At 49.1% G+C, this 25,435-nt stretch overlaps 1 protein-coding gene across 1 annotated transcript; it reads right to left on the bottom strand.

Moving 5' to 3' along the window:
* Positions 1 to 602: 602 nt before the first annotated feature.
* On the bottom strand, positions 603 to 25,291 carry UFD1 (ubiquitin recognition factor in ER associated degradation 1). The gene is made up of 12 exons (XM_036104243.2): positions 25,142 to 25,291; positions 21,846 to 21,978; positions 21,434 to 21,466; positions 18,422 to 18,543; positions 14,597 to 14,727; positions 12,123 to 12,195; positions 7,686 to 7,754; positions 6,781 to 6,846; positions 6,462 to 6,509; positions 5,585 to 5,673; positions 4,403 to 4,484; positions 603 to 726 (listed from the first exon to the last, which is right to left on the bottom strand). Exons 1-12 carry the CDS (start codon positions 25,142 to 25,144, stop codon positions 652 to 654), a joined length of 924 nt encoding a protein of 307 aa, XP_035960136.1. The 5' UTR covers positions 25,145 to 25,291; the 3' UTR covers positions 603 to 651.
* Between the last annotated feature and the right edge of the window lie 144 nt (positions 25,292 to 25,435).

The raw sequence follows: 25,435 nt of genomic DNA, 5'->3' as shown, positions 1-25,435 counted from the left end.
TGAAGTTGTTTCACTGTAGAACCGATTCATTAAGGAGTAAGTTATTTCCATATGAAATCAAATTACAAGACGAAATGTATTCAGATCAGGAATCCACCTTCTGAAGAATGGTTCTTTTGGGAAAAAAAATATCAATATGTAAAATAAAAACACCCTTCCTCATACACTTAAATTGCAGCCAGAGTAATGGGATAACCACTATTTATAGAGCATGTCTCTATTTAAGCCACTTTTTTCTAGGCCAAAGGTAACGCTCTAAGCTATCGACCTGGAAAAACAAAGAATAAGTGAAAAAGAGAAACAACACCTCAAGTTAGAGCAATTCAATCCCTTCCATTGATTTTTATCAGGAATTAGGGAACTCCGCTTTGGCTAAGGCAGTGGGAGCACCCCTCAAGGGCTGAAAGCAAGAAGGGGCAAGGAGGAGGCTGCCTGCAGGACCTCAGAGTAAGGTTTCTCCTTTCCAAAATCATCCACCAAGTCTGAATGTTCCACTTACAGGTCACATGCAGTAAATCTTAGGTAACTCTAAACAAAACCTGAAGTGACAGAGCATCCACTGCAACAGTCTCATCCCCATCAGAGCCAGTAACTAAAAGCCATTATGTTGCAATTGATTATTTTATTTTCCAATCAGCCAACAGTCCCAACTTATGGCTTTCTTCCCTTTTTACGCAACGACTGTCCTTCTCCAGAGAAAGCGACGAATCTGCCTCCAGCTTCATCCTGAGTGTGAAGATAAAATACTATTTTCAGAAACTCCTTGGAGGCTTAGAATAAATGCTTGATTCTGTTGACTCATGTGCCAGCCACCCATTTACCTTACTTCCCCATTATTCATAATAAGAAATGGCTTTGAAATAGAAATCATAATCTATTGAATTGAGAAACAAAACCAGAGAATCACAACTATGCCTCTACCACAGCCTTTATTCTCAGATTGAATGTACATCCTTTTGCAGAAGTATCACGTTTTCAAAAGGTAAAAAATATAAAATACACCTCCAAAAGAAAAATCATCTATAATTCCACCACCCAAAAATATTTCCAGCCACTTTACTATATATGCTTATGTAAATTTTTCTCATACTTCCTGAGTCTCAAGTCGATGAATTTCTTTTCTAGTACACTCTAAAGGCTACAGAGAATTCCGTCATTGGGAGAGGCAATCTTCCACCATTGGACGTTACTTCCAGGTTTGTGATATTTTAAGCTGCTGTGGTGAGCAGCTTAATGTGTTTGCACACAACTCTGATCTTTTTCTTAGAAGTGTTATTCTACCATAAAAGGACTGCACACTTAAATTGTTTTTATTTTTGGTGTTTTTTTTTTAGGATTGCACATATTTTTAAGGCTTTTAATGTTATGGTCACTAACCAGCCCTCAGAAACATTCTATCAAGCTATTTTCCCACCAACAGAAAGAGGGCCTGTTTTTTCTCAACTGAAAACAGCAGGTATCTTTAATGAGCTTGTATTGCTAGTCAGTTGGAGGCATTCTCTATGGAAGAAGAGGATTTCACACTCCCTGATACATAGCCCTGCACCTGCCCCTGCCCCTCCCCACCCCACACAGGAGTGTATTGCTGGCGGGGGCCTGTACAGGGCTTATGTGGTGGCGACCATGTACATTTGAGTCATAGCTGAGCCATTCAGTCTTCCTTTCCTGCAGAGCCTTCGCTTTGTCCTGCTGTCCCTGTGTCTGGCTTCTCTCTTCTGCACACATTCAATCACAGCAGGCATCCTGCTGGTTTTGTCTGCTTGAAGGTGTATCTTGTAGGGCCTTTAGGCTGCCCTGCTTAGAATGGCCATCCTCTTGGTGCTGCGAATAGTTTCAGGGCTCCCTGTTTCCTGGATCTAGGGCTTTCTTATTTCTACTTTATGCCTTCATTTTAGTAGGGTACATCCTCCAAACGCTTCCTGAGAAAGGGTGCTTGAGGAATATCCTTTTGTGAGATCCTACATGTCTGAAAATCGCTTTTTCTACTCTCACATTTCCCTGATACGTTGACTATTGTTAGCATGCTAGGGCTGCCATAACAAAATACCATAGACTGGGCGGCTGAAACTACAGACATTTAGTTTCTCATAGTTCTGGAGAATGGAAGCCCAAGATCAGGGTGCTGACAGGGTTGGTTTCTTCTGAGGCCTCGCTCCTTGGCTTGCAGATGGCTGCCTTCTTGTAATGTGCTCGCATGGTCTTTCCTCTGTACATCCAATTTTCCTCTTCTTATAGGAAGAGTCAGACTGGATTAGGGGCCACCCTACTGGCCTCATTTTAACTTAATCATCTCTGTAAAGGCCTTACCTCCAAATACAGTCACATCCTGAGGTGCTGGGGGTTAAAGCTTCAACAAAGGATTTGGGGGAACACAATTCAGCCCATAAGAGCTGGGTACAGAATTTTTTGTGAAAGTTTCCTCTCAGAATTTTAGAGACGCTGCTCCATTATCTCCTAGCTTCCTGTGTCTTGCGCTAAGATGATGCCATTCTTAATCTGGGCATAACCTCTTTCCTCCTTCTGGAGGCTTTAGGATCTTTGCCTTGATAGGGGGCTGTTTTCATTCATGGTGCTGGATGCTCAGGGGGCCCTCTTGGCTGCAAACTCATGCCTTTCCATTTGGGGAAATTATTTCCCTGATGGTTCCTGACCCTTTGGTTTCTCTAATCTCTTTTCAGAACTCTTCAGAAAGTAGAAACTTTCTGACTCCAGTCTCCACACTGGGGTGAGCTGTCTAGGACATTCCTCAGGGCTCGCCAGACTGTCCAGAGAAAGCTCCTCCAACTGCAGTGAGCAACCCTGGCAGCCAGTGTGGGAGCCAAGCAAGGGAAGGACACCAAGGGCGACAACATTCAGGATGCAAACTGTCACTCATTCTCTCTTTTAGTTCAGTCCTGCTATCCACTCTGCTGATGGCCCCAGTCTAGGGACCTGCCATGATGCCTCTTCCAGAAGACGAGCCACCAGCTTTTTCTGGGGTCAGGTAGGCACAGCCCCAACGGGGCCGGGGAGGGGGCAGGGGCGGTGCTGTGGTTCTAAGTTCTTTGTGACACACATTCCATCTTTAGCCCCCCATTTCCAGAGGTGCCTTTCAGAGCTCTACTATCTAAACCACAGGCAGCTCAGGATGCAGCTTCCCACGGCCTATGCGGTCTGTTACCACTTGTCCTTCTGTTCTGGGGCTTTCAAAGTTTTGTAGCAGTTGCCTCCTCTTCTCGTCAATGTCTTTATTACCTTATTACCTTGTGCCACAGCTTTATGGGGGTTCAGGATGGGGTGGAGCTAAGCATGTGCCCTCAATCCCATCGTTAGCCATGCATTTCTTCTTGAATACTTATGGATTAAACAGCTCCAGCTATGCCTGCCAGCCTCGCCCTCCCTCTCCAGTACTCAGGTCACAAGTCAGCCTGGAGGAAGCCCCTGCTGAGGCCTCTAGGCCCAAGGCAGCAAGCCCCAGCCTGTAGCTGGCAAAGGCCTGGAAAGGCACTCAAGGAGGAATCAGAGGCTGAGGTCTCATTGGGAACCACACTTGTTCCTCCAAGCCTGGAAGTTCCCCAACCACCGCACAGATAGAGGGGAAGAGTTCAGTGGTCAAGAGGCTGATGATGGCCCTGCAGCCAGGAGCTAGCCAGTAACTGGTCCTAGCTAGCAGTCTATCCTGAATGTGCTCACAGAACATCTGCCTTCTAGCCTACTCTAGGTCCCCAAGAGACTGAGCCTTTGAGAAAAGAAACCAAGAGAGTGGTGGGTCTAAAGTGTTGGTGTTCTAGAAATACACAGCACAATGGCCATGGCTGCCAGGTGGGGTGGGCGATCTGCAGTAGGGTGTGCTGGGTTTTCTGAGCTGGTTTCCAACACTTGGAAGAAGTGCCCACAAGGTGGGAACCTACCCTTTGCCAACACCTGCCCCCACCTGCAGCCTTCCCTTCCTGTTACAGGGGAACTCCTGGGCCAGGGGAGGCCCTTCCCCCTCAGGTCTCAGTGGAGGCCACTTCTAGAGGGTGGTGGCACAAAGGTGGCCATGTATTGGTCAGGAGCTTACCCCTGCACCCTGGGTGCCCTCGCCTCCACACATCTTCACACTCAAATCTGTAAAATGCAGACAATCACAGCAGCCACCACAAGGGACTGGCTGGGCATTAAATAGTTAAGTATAAAGCACCAACATGGGGCCTGGCACTTGGGTCAGGGCTCTGTGAGCTGGTAAGGTGCTGATCACCACTACCAGGTGACACCAGAGCTATGGCCTGCACACACCCCACACAGCCTCAGCAGGATAATCAGGGTACCAGGGAGAGGAGCGCCCCAGGCATGGGGGGAAATAGGACAGAAACGCCCTCATTCAGAATGGAAAGTCATCACTAACAAACAACACTTCTCCTTACCAGTGAAATAAACTCACCTCTTCAACCTTTTTGACCAGTGGACGTGAATTTCTGATGAAAGTGATCTTACCAAGTTTAAATTCATAATTGGGAATTCCTCTGTGAAGGAAAGAGAGGAAGAAAAACGTTAGTTGCAGGAGAAAAGCATTTAAGTTCATTCCTGGCAATCAAGAGAAAAGCAAGCAGAGCAGACAAGCGTCATCCTGGCGACTCACTCTAGGGTATACCTTGGGCCAGCCCTCTGGTGTTCCCCAGCATCCTTCCTGAAGTAATCAGAAGGCAACTGGGGCAGAGGCCTGTAGACCTGGTGCCTGGCCTGCAGTGAGGGGCCACCTGGAGGCTTGGGGGGTCCTCACCATCTCTGTCCTCTAGCCTCATAGACCCTGCAAGGGCTACATTCTCACTAAACTCTTTACACTCTCTCAAGACTGGGTAAAAATCACACTTCCAGGGGTACCTGGCTAGCTCAGTCGGTTGGGCGTCTGCCTTTAGCTCAGGTCATGATCCCAGAGTCCTGGGATCGAGCCCCACGTCAGGATCCCTGTTCAGCGGGAAGCCTGCTTCTCCCTCTCCCCCCTGCTCATGTTCTCTCTCTCTCAAATAAATAAATAAAATCTTAAACAAAAATACCACCACACTTCCAGCATTCTCCTTTTGCTCTAACACACAGTAGACAGGTGACATATCTCATCCCCACCACCTCAATGACGGCCACCAGAGTAGGAACGTGCTCTGATAGTCCTTGAGCCAAATGACAAAAACACATTAAGTAAGGCAGCTCCGGCCTCCTGTTTGAGAAAAGTTGACATAATGGGACTTGATCAATTATTAGAAGTCACAAAACAGGAAAATGGAAAGATGACTAAACAGGAACCAGAAAGATCTGAAACAGGAGAGGAAGCTGATCAGGTACCACTTGGAGGCAGGCGGAGGCTGGACTGCAGTGGGAGAGGCTTGGCGGATGAGGCAGGGCACCAATATCCTCCCCCCTCAACCCCCACCGGGAAACATGGGCTTTGGTGGTGCTCCAGCCCTCTGAGGAGAGCAGGCAGGGGCCATCCATCCACACCGCCAGCCTCCTTGGTCCAGGCTTTGCCTCTGGAGCTCGAGTGAGGTAGACCCACCCCAGGAATCTGGCACAGAGCCTCCCTGGAGGATGACAAAGCATCAGGGTGGAAGCAGAGCCAGAGCAGACCCACCTTTTAATGTCTCCAGGCTTGATTGGGGAGGGGCTGGGTTCTACACCTTTCTTCTTCCCGTCCAGTCTATTCCCGGAGCCAGAGAAGGCCTGGATGAGGGAGCAGCAGAGTGCGCAAGAACTAGTGAGCACACATGTGCCCTGTGGCCAGAGACTGCTGCCAGGATGTGTGTGGGAGGTGCTGCTCAGAACCCTTAAGGACTGAAGCCCTCACTCCCCAGCTGCTGGTGTACAGACAGCCAAGAATTTTCCGCCGAGCCCCTCAGGAGACTGCTGTGAGATGAAAGGAACCTCCTGGCCCAAACAAAGCCACCCTACAAGGGCAGCCAGTAGCTAAGGATAGGTTGAAAGTTCTGGCCCCAGCCTCTGCAGGGCCACCCAGCTTGCCCCCCCCCACACCCCAGGGTGGGCTAAGGCCTCTGTTGCAGCTGCCCCACACAGCTCAGCTCCACTTTCCAGTCCTGACTCCTCTGCTGCCTCCCAGCACCCTGGTGCCAACACCCTGGACATCTCCACCTGCTTCCCAGGGAGGCTGGCGGGCCACAGTGCTGGGAGGTCACGCTGCAACTTCCTTTCAAAGAGTCACATTCTCAGAGATAAAGCAAATGTGCTCACATCTGGTAAATCTAAAAGAAGGGTACACGCGTGTCCTATTTTAACTTTTTGGTAGGTTAGAAATTTTCAAAAAAAGAAGAAAAATTGAATCCTGCCTTATAGAATTGTTTGGAGGATTCCAGGAGAAAGTGGATGTAAAGGACCGTGTAACTGAGAAAAGTGCCAGATACGTGCGTGCACAAAAACCGCAGGCCCAATCCCTGCAGAGGCCCCCAGATGGCACGGCGGGAGCACAGAAAGTAAAACTGTGGCCTGGTACTCACACGGAAGCCCAGCTCTCCAGCATAGCCACTGTGGTCAGCTTCGCCCTCCTGATGGGGACAGAAAAATGGTGATGAGCCTCTCAGCAGGGACACCCCAGCTTTTCTCTTAGGCCTCTCATTGCTACTGCTTTCCCTGCGCCCCCAACAGCTGGGACACACTGTGCCCCCGGGAGCAAGGCACGTAGCCGTGTCAGCATCAGCAGAGGCCAATCTCGACGTGTCCTCTGCCACGACACATGCAGGACACCCTCCCACAGAAGCCCCATTACTGAAGAGGGCAAACAGCGTGGGGCTGCGGAGGGATGCTGGACAAACTTACGGCAGACTCCTCATGCTGGACTTGTCTTTCAGGCTCCTTATAGCCCAGGGGGGCATCGAAGTCCACCTGTGGTTCCAAGAGGAACAGTACAATTTTGGGATGTACTTAGACTTCCTTAGCTTTTCTGTTTTGACTTGACACAACCATAGGTTCATATGTGGTTGCAAAAAATGCAACAGAAAGCTGCCCCTGTATACTTGGCCCAGTTTTCCCAATGGTAACATTTTATAAAATTACAGAGTATCACCATCAGGATAGCAACAGCGGCACCATCCCGCCCTCCTATTCAGATTTCCCAGTTAAGTTCTCACAATTTTATCATGAGTATAGGTCAATGTCTCCACCCCCACAGTCGAGATACTGGACTGTTCCAACCTCAAAGGGACCCCTTGAGTTGTCCTGTTACAACCACACCTGCCTCTCTTCTGGCCTTCTCCTAACTCCTGGTGACCACTATCCTGTCTTCCACTAAAGTCTCGCCGATTTCAAGAATGTAATAACAAATGGAACCAGACAGAATATAACCTTTTGGGATTGGCCCCTCTTGCTCAGCAGCATTCCCTGGAGACCCACCACCAGGCTGCTGTGGGTACCAGTAGTTGCTTCCTACAAAGGAGCTGAGTAAGCTTCCTTAGCTTTCCAGAATATCCACGCTGTGGCCTGTCTGCAATGCTGGTGAGTGCAGCCACCTCAGAATCGGCTACAACTAACTGTGCCACCTCTTGGCTGGAGATGGGTCACCAGGTCAGCAGCCTCCTCACGGCGTTCTGGCATCACCTTCCTCCTTTCTCACCCACACAGTCCTAGGGGCTGCATGACACCCTGGCGGGGCAATGGCTTGCAGGGGTCATCAACTGCCCCTCTACCCCCGGCCCAAGCACACTGTAAGCAGCAGAGGTACTCACGTTCATGTCACACTCAATGATGGACACGGCCTTATCAGGCTTCGTCTCCATCACCCGTAGTTCATAGATCTGTGGGAAAACCACAAACATCAGCTGCACGGTTTCGTGGCAGCATCGGGGGCTGTCACCACTCATGTGACTGCGGCTCCCTACCTAGCTCCTGCAGACATACTGTTCACCTCCAGGACACCGTCCCCCAGCCACACCTCTTGCTGTGACAAGGGGGCTGCCTTTTGCGGGGTTTGGCTGCTTTGATGCCTGCCCAGCACTCAACAGAGGCTGTTCCCTACAAGCAGTTCAAATCAGACAGGGTAGTTATACATCAAATTGCAAAAGACACAACCTTTATCCCAGGAAGTTCACTTCTAGGAATTTATTCTAAGTAAATAATTAGCTAAACACCCAAAGAGAAAATTCTGAGAAGGCTCTCTCCAACATTGCTAATAATAGTGCGTGCTCAAAATATCCACCAATAGATTGGTTAAACGAGTGATATTTGTCCACATATAAAGAAATTACAGTCACCAGGGGAATACTATGCAGCCAACAGGAAAATAAGTTAAAAAGTCAGTTATACTGCTGTGTTCCAAGATGATCTCAAGTATGTAACAAACATAGAAAAGTCCAGAAGGATAAGAGCTAAAAGTGGCGGAATCTGCTTTTTCCTGCACTGTTTTTGGTTCTTTTTACCTAGGGTATGTCTTGCTTTTGTAAAGAATAGTCCAGAGAGTCCCACCATGGAAAAAAGCCTAAAAATTAGTAAAGTGAGAGGGCTTCGTGTGCCCCAGGCTGCTTTCTAAAGTTTCCTCATTATTTATAGAAGATAAGCAGCAAGGCATGCATGCCACTGTGTGGATGTAACCCAGTTTCTCCACTCAACATCCGGGCTGGCTCCACTGGTTTTGCCATCCCGTCTACACCACCACCAACACTGCCATGATATCTGTCAATGCTGGGGCCACATGTTCTCATTTTGTTGCAGTCGTGCTTTCAAACTGCAGGTCACAACTGATTAGTGGGCCATAAAACCAACTGTGTCATAACCAGAGCTGGGAAAGAAAAATCACGGAAGGAGCACAACAGAAATACTAGACTATGTTGCATGTGGTAACAAGAAATACTTCTGTGACTTTTTTTTAGTTTTTTGTATTGTCACACTGCATCTAAAACAGTAATTTTAAACTGTCTTTAAACACTCAACATGTACGTAGAATTCCCAGTTATTTTTACTGATTGAACATTTTCCTGGATTGCAAATAGAGAACACTTTCATTCTGAACAACTCTTTAGACTTCTTCTTTTCCAATATTTGAGATATCCTCGTTTCAGGCTTACGTGTTAAATACTATTACCGCTTTATGTGGCGATGTTTACCAAGATTTACTTTGTATTTGCTAGTTTATTTGTTCACTGTTCCTTCTGGCATGCTGGTCTTTCCTTCTAGGATACTGCTTACTCCTGAAGCACATGCTTTTAAAGTTCCATTGGTAAATAAACTCTCTCTGATTTTGCTAATCTGAAAGTATTTTGATTGCATTCTCTAAAGATGAAGATAACTTTGGTGACAGTTCCTGTCATCCTTTGAAGATACACTCGATCCTTGAACAACACAGGTTTGAACTGCACTGGTCCACTTACATGGGGAGTTTTCACAGTCTATTTTCTCTCGCTTGTTGACTCTTAGTAACATTTTCTTTTCTCCAGCTTACTCTACTGCAACGGCCCAGTTTATGACAGACATAACATCACTATGTGTGTTCATCGGCTGTTCCTGTTCGTGGTAAGGCTCCCGGTCAACAGTAGACAATAGTGAAGTTTTGGGGAATGAGACGTTATACACGGAGTTTTCACTGTGCAGGGCTGAGTGACCCTAACCCCATATTCTGCAAGGGTCAACTGTTTTCTGCTATTTGGGGCTGTAATGGCTGCCGTTCCTTTCTAAGTACCTGCTCTCTGCTTACCTCTCGGTACCTGGTATTCGGTGTCTGCAACTCACCCTGCGTGATATACCCTATACTCCCTGTAACTGTGGGCTGAAGGCCAGCTCTAAAACAATTTCACTTACTGTTTCTTCACAATATCACCACTCCTCCGCTCTCTCCTGCTGGCATTTTCACCGAGCATGTGTGATTTTCTCAGGATCCCCAATACCCTAGTCTCCCCTGTGCTCATGAACTTGATTCTCTGTGTAGATTTCTAAGGTACTTCTCCAAATTTAGCTTTCATTTCATGAATTCTTTGTCAGCTGTTATTTAACTCTTTGACTGTTTTTCAAATCTTCCTAGTTATTTTTGGTAGTCTTTTGCTGATTGCTAAATTTTATGATTCCATTTTAAAAATGTTTTTGAACATTTTATACATAATTACTTTATATTTGCATCTGAAAATGCCAATACTGGGGCCCCTGGGTGGCTCAGTTGGTTAAGCGTCTGCCTTCGGTTCAGGTCATGATCTCAGGGTCCTGGGATCGAGCCCTGAGTCTGGCTCCCTGCTCAGTGGGGGAGTCTGCTTCCCCCTCTCCTTCTGCCCTTCCATGGCCCCCACCCCCACCCAGCTCATGCTCTCTCTCAATAAATCAAATCTTAAAAAAACAAAACAAAATTAAAAAAAAAAATCCAACGAAAATGCCAATACTGATTTCCTTAAGGGTCTATGTCTGCTTTTCTTGTCTCTGCTTGGGTGTCTGGTGGTTTTATTATGAATTCTTGTTTGCTTATTCCATCTACAGCAGTCCTGAGGGCTTAAATAAACTGGGGCTGCTTCTCCCAGAGAGTATTTGGGTTCCCTCTCCTGGGATGAGGACAACATCCACCTCTGGATCTGTTTAAGCTCCTTTAAGGGTCTTACTTTAATGTGGAAGCCTCCAGTTCAGATCTCCCACTAAAGCACTGACATGGTCATTTGCACGCAGGACAACACTGTGAGAGATTCTTTAAAACCTCCTATGTTTTTAGCAAGACCAACAATGCATTCATAATCTAGACTTTATCATAAAATTAATCGGGTTTTATGAGAAGGGCCCTTTAGAGTACCTAGCCTTCCATACTTCCAGAAGTAGAAGTCCAAGCATTTCAATTCTATGTAACTCACCTTCCCTTTCAGTGCAAAAATTTCAATATTATCTTTTATCATCAATTTGGATTGTATTTAGCATTACTCACTTAATATTAAGAACATTAACATTAAGGCGGCCCATAATTATGAAAGTCTCAAGTATTCAGTTAAGGTAGAGAGTACCTAAAATGTCCCCCACAAAGCTAAAGGGAACAAGATTACTTCTTAGTTGAGGAGAAAATATAAAAGTGTGATTCAAAACCCACAGAATGACAAATAAGGATTCTCAGCAACAGATGCCTCAAACAGAAGGAAACTCAAAGAACACACTGGATCCCTACATTGACATGGAAGGAGCAACTGGCTGAACCACAGGCACCTCTTCTCAGTTGTGAGCGCCCGAGTCCCCGATGGGATGGGAGAGTGTGTGAAGGAGCAGGGAGCTGGCTCAGGGAAAGCCGGGCAGGGGCTGTGGTCACTCCTGAGCACCAGGAGGTCTGCTCTAGCGGCAGCTCCACGAGGGTCACCATCCACTGTCACAGTGGGTGAGGGTATCCACGTGGCTGTGCTCCATGCCTGTGGCAGGATGGGTTATCAGCTGGCTTGCCATCTATAACATCTTTCCTCAGCTTCTTGCCACAGATAACGGGGACGTGGATAATGTCTTGAATTTGGGTCACTTAAACAGGACATGAATGAGAAATGGGAGGGTGAGAGATGACGTTAGCTTACGGCTAAATTGTCTAGATCCAGACAGCTGGGCAAGCATTGAATCACAGATGAACATATATGGCGTTCAGACCCGAAAGACTCATGTCCAGAGGAGCTACTAAGGGAAAACCAGAGCTGAAGAAAACAGGAGGAAGAGGACATGTGCTCCCATGAGGAGAGGGCATGTGACCGCAGGCGACACCGTCCCTCGGCAGAGCCAGGCTCTGCTCTCCCTGAGCCCCACAGCACTTGGAGCATGTTGTAGGGCCAGCTCCTCAAGGGCCTGTCCAAGGGAATCACAAGGACGAGGACCCAGGCTGCTTTGTTTCTGTGTCCCCACAGACCAGCAAAGGGATTAGCTCAGATTACAGGTACAGTGGAGAGCTTCCTGACAGAGGCACAATCGGCACCCTTGGCATCGTGGGATACAGACATATGATTAATAATGTTAAGCTCATGCACCTGTAAATGCAATCAATCAATTCTCCACACACAGTTGCTGAATGAATTACTATACAACTCTAAACACGAATCCACGGAGACTTAAAAAAGCAAGCAAACAGTAGGCAGCCATCATGATAAAAGCTAGGCATACCCTGCCTAAAAAGAACCCCCATTCAACCCCCAGAATGGAGACACTCACACTGCTGGCCCCATGGTGGAAACGCTCACCTTCTCATTGTAGTTGATAGCAATCACATCCCCTGTGGTCAGACAGGCAAAGTTTCTCAAGGCGTTTTCTAATCTGCAGACACACACTGTCAAGGCAACATGGAAACATGGGTACCTTAAATCTGAAACAAGTTCCATGACGGGTTTAGATCACCTCCGTCATAAAGTACACCAGACAGACATGTACCAAGCTGGTGCTAAAACACACGACTTTGACACAGTGGGATGATACTAAGCAATAATTATGGAAGGGTAAACCCATAGCATGGATGAATCTCGCAAACGCCGCTGAGGGAAAGAACCCGCCACAAAGTGTTCCCTCAAGAAAGGTAGCTCTCTGAGGACTGGGAGGCACGGGGAGGCTCCTAGGGCTGGAGGTCAGGTGAGGACGGGCAGGCAAGGCCACAGAGGATCTTTCGGAAAGATGGAAATGTTCTGGTTACACGGGTGTTCACATTTGCCAACTCATCAAACCGTGCATTTTATTGTATGTAAACTACACCTGAACAAGATGATCTTAAAAATCCCATGGAAGCACAGAAGAAAAAAAGACTGAGTGAATGATAAATAGGCCCCCTCAAAAATCAAAGATGTTCTCTTTGACACTTTTGTTGTTTCTATCTTTTGGGTGGTAACCCAACTTTAGGGGTATGTTTCAAAAGAAAAACTAAAAAAATAAAAATTAAAAAGGAAAAAGGAACCTGTAAACTTTTTTTCTAATAGTAAATAGTAACTTCTTAAAAACTGAATAACCCAAATGCCCAGGCGAGGGAGTAATGCCTAATCACATGGAAGATTTTAACCACATCAACCTCATCAACTCAGAGAATTATTTTAAATAGAACGGTCAAACATACAACGTGGCTCCAGAACCCAGCAACGGGACACGGCATAGCAGGTGAGGCTCTCAGAGTCTGAGGGTGCAAGACTCAGCCTGTCTAGGATCCCTTCTCTTACTCATACCCTGTGTCTTACTCAGACAGCCTTCCGAGATGAGAACAGCTTTGTGAAAAGGGTATTCTGTGCATACTGTCTTTGTCCCCTTGCATAAAATGCCCGGCTGTTGGGGTGCCCTCCCTTAACTCCTCCAGTGGCCCTTCGAGGCGAGAGGCGCTGAGCTGTCAGAGCCAGCCCACGCGGCCTCTGCGGGTGGAGCCGGCTTCTGCCTCACAGCCCTGTGTGCTCCCCCTTCTCCCTGCTGTGCTGAGTCTGGCTTTACTAAGACCTCCTCTATCCTGTCAGCCAGACTCGGGAGCACCAGACTGCCTCTCAGCTGACAAAAGGGACACTCTTTCTCCACGGGCTAAAAAGTTAACCATGCCTATAGAAACAGCCTCTGAAAACAATCTGGTAAGTCTGTACCACAACACACATGAAAATCCAGAGAAAGACCAGAAGGGGCTGCAGTCATGGAGGCAGACACCCCTGGGCACTGCCAGCCAGACAAGCACCTCCAAGGCAGAGCTCTGAGGCACCGGGCAAGCAGATCTTGCCAGAGGATGTCATCCTGCCTGTAAGATGGGAAGCATCCAACAATGAGAGCCGTTGAGCACAGCTCCCCAGACGCCCACTGTGTCCAGGGCCCAGTCATAGGGGACTCAACAGGCTTGTCCACAGACATGGTTAGCAAAAGACTCAACACAGCCCACCCACATCCAGGACATGGCCGGCAGCAAGCTTGCTCCCTGGTTTGGGGTGGGGACAGGGGTGTGCAACCAGAGGGGGGTGGAAGCAGGGTTTTTTCTGTTTTGTTTTTAACTGTCTACCTATCTGTATTGTTCAATTGTTTTTTTTTCAAGCCTTTTAAAAACAGGCGGTGGAGTGACCACTCTGTAACACGATCTGAACAAGCCAAGCTGGGGCCTCCAAGCCAGAGGTCTACACCACAGACCACACACAACATTCTCCTTGCCCACACCAGTTACTCCTTAAATTATCAACACACATGTCTGGCTTACATTCAGAGAACATATCAAAACCCACTAAAACCTAAAATCTTTTCTTCGCTGTTGCTGACAGAAAATGTACTCTGTCAATGCTCCCCACTGGTTTGGAGTGCAAAGCGCTAACCCTGGGTAAAAGGTGAGGCTGAGTAGTGCTCATGGCTGAGCTGGGGCACCAGGGGCCCACTGGGGTAGGGTCCAGAGGGAGACCAGCCAGCCTCTTTCCACCAGAACACACTGAGCTTTGTGCCAGGTGCCCCAGTCCACCTGGAGGAAGGGTTCCATTTTGCCCTCGAGGAAGTGCCTGGAGAGCATCCAGAAGCGTCCCATAGAGTGCCCAGGGTGTTTGTCCAGGGCCACGCTGGGGTGGACGTGCTGGCCAAACGCCATTCTTCTCCATTCACTACTTCAATCAAAAACCAATGTGTGGTCCTCAAAGTAGGCACATGCTCAACAAAGAGCTCGGTAGTTTACAGACTACCGGCACACCTCTCCTTTGTCCAAAGAACCCTTCTTATCTCAAAAGGATACACTGCTTTGGGGTTGGTGATGTCCAGGAAGTCAGGGCTCTGAGGCTGGAATTTGGAGTACGTGGCCACTTGAAGGTTGACACTCTCCACCTGAACCAAGCCCCCTTCTTCCAACAGCAAATTCTGCATCATCTGAAGGAAGAAAAAGGCTACATGAGGCTCCTGGAAATTAAGTGGCCAGCGTTGAGCGCCATCTAACCACACACTCGGCAGGCCCAGGTCCAACATTCAGATGTCCTCTTCCTTGGGTCCCTGGAAGAGGAACCTGAGATGAGGTCCCCAAGTGATTTGATGTCAGGGAGGAGGAAAAAGCAAGCCAGCAAACAAGTCAAAGACATGAAAGGAAAGCCTTGGGGTGCTACCGGGAGGCTGCAGCTGGCAATGTGAGTGTCTCTGCCAGCCTCTGAGAAAAGATGGTCCACTGGGAGGGTCACCTGGAAGTGTGAGGTGCCAGCAGTGCCAGGTCTCCTAGGGGCACAGTGTTTCCCCAGGGAAGCTCACCCCCTCCCCCATACTTCTGAGCTGTCCCACACCCAACTTACAAGGCCTTGGGGAAAACAGGGCTGCAATGGAGGCAGGATAATGATGACACTAGGTGGGCTCACCTCACATGGAATGGCCCTATAGCTAAGGCGCAGGGTGGTGACAAGTCCCCACAGGGGTCTGCTACAGGGGGTCATATAAAACTGACAAGACACCCCACACCTCTATGAAATCACCCTGCATGGTGGACACTGGCTGAGGAACAAGGCGGAGAGAGAACATAGGCATGTGAGTACCTGGTGTGCAGCAAGTCAAGACACCACAACAAGGCTGACACTCGGGGGTCTGAGACAAGGAGGGTGGGCCAGAAATGAGAAACCCTGCACACCTTGGAATGGTTTTTTGCTTTTCTTATTTTAGAGTTGTTGTTGTTGTTTTAAGATTTATTTGAGAGAGCGAGCATGAGCGCTCATGTGAGTGTGAGCAGGGGGAGGGGAAAGGGAGAGGGAGAGAGAATCTCAAGCAGATTGCATGCTGAGCGCAGAGCCTGACGAGGGGCTTGTTCCTAGGACCCTGAGATCATGACCTGAGCCGAAACCAAGAGTCAGCCAACTAACCGACTGAGCCACCCAGGCGCCCCTTAAGAGTTTCTTTTTTTAAAGATTTTATTTATTTGACAGAGAGAGACACAGCGAGAGAGGGAACACAAGCAGGGGGAGCAGGAGAGGGAGAAGCAGGCTTCCCGCGTAGCAGGGAGCCCGATGCAGGGCTTGATCCCAGGACCCTGGGATCATGACCTGAGCCAAAGGCAGACGCTTAACGACTGAGCCACACAGGCACCACCCCCCCAAGAGTTTCTTAAAGAGAACTTCAAACATAAAAGCAGACAGAACAGGGAGGGTGTCTACCTGGCTCAGTCAGTAGGGCATGAGACTCTGGATCTAGGGGTTGTAAGTTCGAGCCCCACGCTGGGGGTAGATTACTAAAAACAAACAAACAAAAACTTAAAAAAAAAAAAAAAGGGCAGAGAGAACTGCACGGGTGAGCCTCTATACACCCACCCCTGGCTTTAACCGTGATCAGGTCACAGCTGACCTCTACTCCTCAGTCACCGCCCCACTCCCTGGCCCGATCCCACACTGGGCTGCCCTGAAGCTGGTCCCAGGTACATCCCTTCAAGAACACTTCCCCCGGGTGACACTATTGAACAGTGCTGCTGACCAGAGGCTCCACAGGGGTAGTTAGGAGGTGACTCTAAAAGCCCAAGGACAAGATTCATGTAAGAGGAAGGCAGGCCAGGGCCAAGGTCGGCAGAGGTCATGAGCAAGGCTAGAGAGTGAGCAGGGCCCCACAGACTAGCCTGTTGAGGTCCCCACACACTCTCATTGAAGGGTGCTCGCCAGGCTGGGGTGGTCGCTCCGACAAATGCTACAGGCAGGCTGAGTAGGATGGAAAGGCAACGGACTTGGTAACTGGGACGTTCAGTGACCCTGGAGAGGGACGGTTTCATGGGAAGTGCTCTAAGGACTGGCAGTCAGTCTGCTACAGCCCAAGCTCATAGTCCCTTAGGGATTTCCTTGGGAAATCTGCCAGAGAAGACGGAGGGTAACCGATGGCTAGAGGAAGGACACAGCCACTGGCAGCTCGAAGAGGAAAAGCAGGATCCCAGGCCCCCTGCTTGTGGTTGAATCAGCAGGCTCAGGCTCAGACAAGACTTGGGGAGAGAAGTGGCTGGTGGAAGAGCCCGAGGGCAGGGAGGAGGCTTCTCCAGGTCTGGTCCACTCCTTGTGTGCACAAGCCCCTGGAGGGCCTTGGTCACCATGGGGCACAGGTAGTATGACAGGCACCCCGTGGCAGGCATCCACACACTCCCAGTGGTCCTGGGCAGGGATCTCGATCTAGGCCAGTAGACGAGGCCTCAAGTACTAGAAGAGAGGCCAGCATCTGTTCCAGCTGACTCGCCCTGAAGAAGCCTGGGAGCTCCGGGTGGGATGGAGCCTGCCAAGCAGCTAATGGAAGGCACCTGCTCACATACCCGCTGGGGGTGGAAAAGATCCTCAGGCCGGCTCTGCAGCAGCAGAGGCAACCACCAGGCAACCACCCACTCTAGTCAAGAGCTGGAAGACCGGCCCAGAAAGAAGCAGGTCCACGTTATCTAAAGAAGCTTCCCAGGGAATACGCTATTTCTCAGCAAAAGGGATCCAACTAGTTTTCTGATCCAAAATGGTCTGAGAGCCTGGATAAGGCGCCACCCAAACTCAATGTCTGTGGGCTAGAGAGAGAACCTTTGAGGTATGGTTTTCCCCAGGGTTACTATCTCCTCTTTTACCTCTTTGTAAGAGTCACAGAGGGCCTCTGAGGATCCAGAACGGCCCTGGGAAGTCGTCAGTGCCCAACACTTCAGCCACCCACAGCACTCCATCTGATGAACAGGACAAGGCCTTGGACCCATGAGGGGTACCTGTAAACCCACACGACAATAAGGTGCTGAGCAGGGCAAGTGAGCAGGGAAGCAAGTGGAGTCTGGGCTTTGAGGCACGAGTAAGAGCTCCCTGGGGGACTGAGGCTAGAAAACAACATAGGAGAGGCCAGGCAGCAGGTGAGATGGGTGAGGTGGGGGAAGAGGCTGGCCCAGAGTAAGGGCCTAGTACGCAGGAAGGACCCAGGCTCAAGAGAAAGTCTGAAGGCAAAAAGAGAGGCTTTGTTTCCATGGCAAGGAAGTGATGTGCTTTGGAAAAACTCAGCAGCCAGCCTGAGGATCTTTTCCACCCCCAGCGGGTATGTGAGCAGGTGCCTTCCATTAGCTGTTTGGCAGGCTCCATCCCACCCGGAGCTCCCAGGCTTCTTCAGGGCGAGTCAGCTGGAACAGATGCTGGCCTCTCTTCTAGTACCTGAGGCCTCGTCTACTGGCCTAGATCGAGATCCCTGCCCAGGACCACTGGGAGTGTGTGGATGCCTGCCGCGGGGTGCCTGTCATACTAGACAAGCATCTAAGCGCACTCGCACGCACACACACACGTGACAGAACTGGGGAGAAATTAGTAAAAGTGGGGAGCAGATGTATTAAAACCTAAAATCCTGTACTCAGACCACTTCAAAAATACTCCTGCTTTATTATTTTTACAAAAGCCTTACCCAGGAGATGGCAGGTAAATAGCATGGCTGTGGTTTCTGGGCTACCGGTTGATCAACTGTCAAAGAAAAGGCACCCCTCCGAGCACACAGAGCCTTGTTCTGAATCCCATCCTTGTAGCCATGACACACGCTGAGGGTTGCCCTTCTATGGGGCCCCAAACCTGAGACAGGCCCACAGACTCTCCGAGACCGGCGCGGCCCCACTCACCCAGTGTGGGAGGTAGCAGATGCCCTCATCGGCGACAAACTCCAGCACACCGCAGTGCGTCATGCGGTCCGAGTTCTTGTTGGTCAGTTTGAACAGCATGGGGTACGTAATGTTGAGTCGGCCTAAAAAGGGGAGAGGCTGAGGCACAGCTGTGAGGGAGAAGTTCTATTCCCCAAATGCGCTCCTCTGAAAATCAGCCTCCCTGGGTGCCCATCATGGCTCCACACAGTCCCGCTCCTCAGAGCAGGCCCTCAGACCCACGAGGTGCTTCGGCCCCTGGGTGCCTGCCCATGTGCCCCCCATGCATATCACTTGGCCCAGAGCTCAGGAATGTTTGGTGACCCAGGGACACAGTACTGGCTTATACTTGAGGCTCTCTGAAATCCCAGTTTTAAAAGGTTGTATGTTAACTCATTTATTCATAAATAATTAATTGCCAACCACATGCTGGACAAAATCCCTGCCTGCAAAGGTTTCTAGTTAGAAAGGTGGGGAAAAAAGAAACACGTGCACTGAGATGTTGCAGTGCTGTGGGAAGGGTGGTATGGGGGAGGCAGCATTCCTGTAGTCATTCATGCCAGTCCTGGGCAGGCCAGCCAGGAAGGGAAGGCCAGGGAGGAAGCAGCCTGAACAAAGGCATGGAAGGAAGGGGAGCTCAGCCAGTTTGGGAATGGCTGGCCATCAGGTGAAACTGGGGCACAGGGAAAGGGTGAGAGTGTGGTCAGGAGGAGAGGGAGGCTGGGCCAGACACTATGCTGGGTGGGAGCATTCAGCAATGTGGGCTCTCAGCAAGGTCATGACACAGTACGCCCCCTCACTCTAGTGGTCCCAAGAGCAGGTGGCATGGACAGCCAGAGGCAGGCAAACAGGACTACTGGCAGGCTGACCCAGGAGGGCAGGAGGTGCAGGCAGTGTGAAGCAGGAGACCCAAGAGAGTCAGGGACCTGGGGGATGGGTCTGGGACAGACTGATGCAGTGACAAGTAACAGTGTTTGCCATTTTCCAGGCTCTCGCTTACTCTTTCCAGACCACTGAGGCAAGGACTTTTATCTACGGGGAACTAACATGCCCAGTCAGTGAGAAGCCCAGGATCACACAGCCCAGGAGTGACGATGCTGGGATTCAACCCAGGCTGCCAGCCCAGGTCTGAGGCTTAAGCACCAAAGCTCACTTTAGCCTGTTGGCTTAAGCAGACATGGCCACAAAAGCTCCATTCAGTGGCAGGAGGTATGGCAGACTCCGCCTGGGATCTTCCTGGAAATTATGATGATGCAGATCAGTTAAGAAGCTTGGGCAGGAAGCCACAAATGGGGGAGAAGAGCCTGCAGAAGTGACAGCAGTGGGTATGGGTGTTCTCGCCCCATCGCCAAGGGTGACTTGGATGCTGGAGGCCAGGCCCTCTGTCCCCAGCACATCTCTCAGCTGTGGAGTCGTGAGGCAGAACGGTGGTCAGTCAGGGTAAAGCAGATCAGGCTCCAGCCAAGGATCCAAGATTCTTGTGGTTGGAAGAAACCCTGTGCTCCTCAGTCTGGTGGTTTTCACACTGCATTTTCGGATTTAGAGAAGAGTCTCGGGGCTCGTGAGCCCTCTGCACCATCTCACCTCCTCCAAACTGAGCAGTGACCCTTTTATAAATTAAGACTCTCTGTAAGATTTCATTTGGACAAAGTTTCTTCCATGACTTATTAAAAGATTTGAACACTGTGATCTAAGCCCCCTGTCCCAATCCGAGTCTCTTCTCAGACACCTGTACCAAGGGTCACACCTGGCACTCAGTGCCTGGGTCAGCTCAAATGGAAAGGCAGGCTCTCTGGGGCGGGGGGCTTGTCTCCTCCTCTATGATGGGGCTATGAACCCCATGGGTCTGTTAACCCACTGGCTGTGCAGAGGCTAGAATTGCAGGCCTCTACCAGGTGTGGCCACTGCTGCTGCTGGCACTGGTTTAGCCCTGCTGGCTGAAGGCCACCTCCTGCCTTGACTGGTGTCACATGGGCTTGGGCTATTTACACACATACCACAGGGCACCATCTAGGAGGAGGTACTCCTGCCACATAGCAGCTTTGATGGATGGGTGCTGTGTTTCCCTGTTTAAAGATGAGGACACTGAAGTTCAGAGGCCAAGTCACTAGTCTATAGCCAGGCCAGGCCAGGTGCAAAGCCCAAGCTGGAATGATACCAGACCCACACCCCTTCCCTATGGTGCTGCCCCACATGTACCAGACACTGAGTGTGGACCCGCCCTCCAGTGGCCGCCACATCTCCTGCCTCAGATAGGAGGAACTCACACCAGAAACACCACTGAATCTCGAAAGGAACTGACTGTGCCTGTGGCTGGGGGCATGAGGTCTCCATGGGTTGTTCTCATGGGATGAAGGCTCGAGGAAAGAGGAAGTATGGCTGCTCTCACAACCCATGGGACTTTCTGGCTCCTGCTATAAGAGAAAGGACCTGATGAGAGAGGCAGCTTCTGGGGCAGAAGACAACAGCTCAGTTTTTGATATGCTTTTCAATGCAATGGGGCAGACAGGGCCTGGAGCTGAGGAAACATGTTTGGGGAAGAGATGAGAAGCCTGCTGCATAGAATCCTCCTTGGAGTCCACTGCCTCCTTTAGGAGAAAACCTAGTGAACCCAGCCAGTAGCATCAGGATGATGCCCCAGCAGGGTGAAAAGCATTGGTGCTCGAACTTTCCTTTAGTCCTGATGGGATCTGAATAAGGTGTATATGTGTGCAGGGGGTGGGGATTCAGAAGAGCAGGACCCCCTTCATAGGGGAGGGACCTAGAGCTGAGTACTTGCTGGCCCCAGCCTGGACAGCTGGCCACCGCCAGCCACCACCTCACCAGGGCATCTGCAGGCCCAGCCCTCCAGTCCAGGACACATCCTCCAAGGACAATTCCCAACCAGACATGATGAAGGTTGCCTATGTCCGAACATACTGAAGAGCATGTGCCAAGTTTCTGATGTCCATACTTAAATGACCTCAGTTCCCTAGTCATGGAGAAAATACTTACTGAGTTGATCGAGGGCCGAGGGCGGCATAATTACTATGGAAAGAATATTTAAGAAACATTAAGAAAATAAAATTAAAAAGGCAGAACAAAAGCCAAAGTTTAGTTTCTGTCGTATCTTTAAAACATACGAAATGATACTTGTGAGGTAGCCAGAATTTCATAATGATCTTTCATAACGAATTTTACTTGCTGTAATTCACTGTGGGGAACCAAATGGCTATTAGCCATAAATCTAATCATAATTAGGACTCTCCCTCCCACCCCCAGACCCCCTTAGCAAGTCTAGGGCAAGTAAGATTTTCACTGTAACTAGCTTCTGGTTACACATGCAAAACAAGGGCTACTGAAGACTATAAGCACTGCAGGCTGAGGGCAGGAAAGGTTACTATTCAAAATAAAAACGAGCACATACTCTTCCCTCCTTTCTCCACATCTGACCTGTCATTAGGCCCTGCGAGCATGGACACGGAGAAGCAGCGGTACTGTGTGGAGAAGCGGTTCTGGAAGACCCGGGGAATTGGGTGGTCGAACATGTTGAAGGAGAACTACAAGGAAGGAAAGAGATGCTGGAGTTAGTACAGAACAAAGGTCCATTTCTTCACGTTGAAAGCCCAAACAAGTCAGGGCAGTTAATGCTGCTGAATGTCCTGGAAGAACAAGATGCACCGAAATCCTGATAGAGCAGAGCAATCTGCCCGAAGCACTTCCCGGGAGCTCGGGGAATCTCAGATCTGTTTCTACACATTCGGCCCTGCCCAGTCTCATCCCTCCTGTCTAGATTCCACTGCTTTTAGACGGTGCAATCTTACTAAAATATACAATTGGCCACGTCAAGCCTGTCATTAACCTTTCAGTCTCTCGCCCCTCACCCAAGGACTCAGGCCAGACCTCACACATACCTCAGGGACTTGTTACTGATGGCCCTGCAATCTCCTACACCTGCCACACCTGGTTGCTCCAACTGGAACACTTTCCCTCTTCTCATTAATTAAAAAAAACAAAAACAAACTATTTATTGAGTGCCCACTATCTGCTAGGCTCTGATCTAAGCACTGGCAAAACATCACTCTAGGATGTTTGCTCAGTAACAGGTGCAACATCTGCCTCGGAGGAGCTGACATTCAAGACAAGGGAAACAAGTAAGAGAAAATAGCTGCATGTCTGGTGCTGATAAATGCTCTGAGGACAACACAGGGTAAGGGACAGAGAGCTCCTGGGAATGCTGTTTTATTTATTTTTTAAGATTTTATTTACTGATTTGAGAGAAGAGTAAGCGAGAGAGAGAGAGCAGAGCACAAGCCAGGGGAGGGGCAGAGGGACAGGGAGGAGCAGACTCCCCGTGGAGCAGGGAGCCCAACGTGGGACTCAGACCTGAATTGAAGGCAGATGCTTAACTAATTGAGCCACCCAGGCACCTGGGATTGCTATTTTAAATGGGTGGTCAGGAAGGGACTCTGCAGAGACTTGAATGCCAGGAGGGAGCCAAGCAAAAAACAGGGAATGGCATTCCAAGCAGCAGGAAGAGCAGGCACGAGGTGTTTGCATTCCTTCCCCTGGCTTCCATGACCATCCTTTCCTTGTTCCAGGAACCTTCCCTGCTTTGCCCAGGTTTTGGACTGGTGCCCCTCCAAGGTGCTCTCATGTTACACTGTGGTACTCCATCATGTTAATAAGTAAAGTCAAGACATGGTGCCACCAAAAAGGTGATATCCCAGCTTTTAACAAGAGGCTTAGAAAACTTGTGACACAGTAATCTGGAGTCTTCTCAAAGTATTGCAATTACCATGATGTCCCTCCTACCCCCCTCCAATGTAAAACTGCACAACAGGGTACATATCCAAAAGAACTGAAAGCAGGCTCTTGAAAAGATATTTGTCTGATGTTCGAATGTTCATAGAGCACTATTCATAATAGCTAAGAGGTGGAAACAATCCAAGGGTCCATCAACAGATGAAAGGCGAAAAAAATGTGGTCTACCCAAAGGAATATTATTCAGCCTTTAAAAGGGAGGAAAATCTTATCACATCCTACAACGTGGATGAACCCTGAGGACGTTATGCTCAGTGAAATAAGCCCATCACAAAAAGACAAATACTATTTGATTTCACTTATATGAGGTCCCTGAGTTGTCAAATTCATAGAGACAAAAAGTAAAATGTTGGTTGCAGGGAACAGGTGAGGGGAAATGGGGGAATTATTGTTTAATGGGTACAGAGTTTCAGTTTTAAAGGATGAAAAAATTCTGGACATCCAATATACAACAATGTGAATATACTTAACATTACAGAATCTACGCTTAAAAATGGTTAAGATGGTAAATTTATGTATTTTTTACAAGTTTTAAAAAATATCTCACAATGGACAAATATTTCTTGACTTCATTCCAAATATACATTAAGTAGAGGGAAAGCCATCTACTGATAAGGTCCTTTACCAGCAATTCCAAAATTAGCAAGATGAATCTGCGGTCTTCTACAATACAAACACAGCATGTTCTTGCTTAAAATTTCAAATGGCTCTTCAATCCCTGGGAGCTTCAGCATAGTAGCTTTCAAGCCTTTGTCTCTCCTTTTTTTAAGCAGAACTCTGTTCCGCAGTCTTGGCCAGAAGGGTAACAAATGTGAAGGTAGAGCAGTGGGGGTTTCCCTAAGCCTTTCACTACACCACCCCATCTAAGCCATTTTTCCTCTTTGCTTTCATTCCTCCTTAAATCAGAAAATGCCCACAAAGTATTTAACACCCTTAACAATTTGCCTTCAGTCCACCCATACACCTGACCTTCTGCCCCTCTCTGCTGCTCCCAACCCCAAGTCCTACTTTCTTTTACAATCCTAATGCCTAGCATATTGCCTAGACCTCTTCAGATATTCAACGTCTTTAAGTGGATGAACTTGAGAATGGAAACATGATTCAACAATGACATACTTCGGATAAAACCTAATAACCATTATTTCTTTTTGCTAAAATAAACAAGTGACATTGAGGCAATGCCGAACAATGGTAATGAGACTAAGCTTCGTGGCCAGACTTGGCTTCAAATTTCCACTCCCCACTTCTCTGACCTCGAGTAAACTACTTCTTTAAACCTTGGTTTTTTTCATGGTTAAAATGATAATAATCATCCTTGCCTCCAACGGCATTGTAGGGATTAAATGGAATATGGTGTAATAAGGGACGGTGGGTGTTAAAAACTGTGTAACAGAAAAAGCGCCAGCAAAAACTAACTACTGTTATCTTTAATGAATCGCTTAAATAGCCAAAGGCATCATTACAACGGAGGTATGACCCAGAAGTACCGCGCTGGAGGAACTGGGGCAAGGGCTGAGTGTTCCCTTCCATGGGAATGGCCCCCAAGCATTCTCCCTGGGGGGCCCCTGACTCGACTCCTCACCCCCAGCAACTTTTCAATTAATTTGGTGTTATGGAAACCTGTTACGTGCCTAGCACTTGTGAGACCCGTGGGTGGACCCAAACGTAGAAGATTCCTTTTCACCCTGAAGGAGTTTAAGTCCAACTGAGAGGAAAGTCGAACTATGCCCGGAACCAGCGAAGACGAGCCAAGGCCGTTCGCGGTCAAGGGTCCGGCTCTTGCCCGGCCGGAGTGACTCGGCATCTCCGCGGCGGTCCAGTCAGCCCCGCCGGACTCGGCCTCAGCCCCCGGCCCCAGCCGCCAGCCCCAGCTCCCGGCCCCTGCCAGGCCGCGCTCACCATGGTGGACACCCCTGCCTCGCAGATGCCGCTTCGCCCAGAGAACGTTAGGATGGGAACCAGCCGACCCTCTGCTCACAGCAGCCGCCGCCGCCGCTTCCGCTCCGACGCCCTGGGGGGCTCACCGGAAGTGCCGGACCTGCGACCCGGGGGGAGATGAGGAAGACAGGGGTAGGCTGCAAATGAGAAAAAGCCAGGCAAAGACGCTAGGGTCTAAAATTTCCCTGTAGTATAAACTAAAATACCATTTCCTAACTTTTTGTCCGCTCTAAAGTATTTTTTATAATTATTTTA

Source organism: Halichoerus grypus, chromosome 13, assembly GCF_964656455.1.
Source record: "Halichoerus grypus chromosome 13, mHalGry1.hap1.1, whole genome shotgun sequence".
Lineage (NCBI taxonomy): Eukaryota > Metazoa > Chordata > Mammalia > Carnivora > Phocidae > Halichoerus > Halichoerus grypus.
Note: the sequence above shows the minus strand (reverse complement) of the source record. Positions and strands in the feature narration are given on the sequence as shown.

Bases quoted from the DNA above. Each gene is read 5' to 3' on its own strand.
- UFD1 (XM_036104243.2), bottom strand. The intron at 12,196-14,596 runs GTATCCTTTTGA...GTGTGTCTGCAG, and splicing joins ATCACCAACCCCAAAGCAGT to ATTAGAAAACGCCTTGAGAA. The intron at 5,674-6,461 runs GTGAGTACCAGG...TCCCTCATCCAG, and splicing joins CTGGAGAGCTGGGCTTCCGT to GCCTTCTCTGGCTCCGGGAA.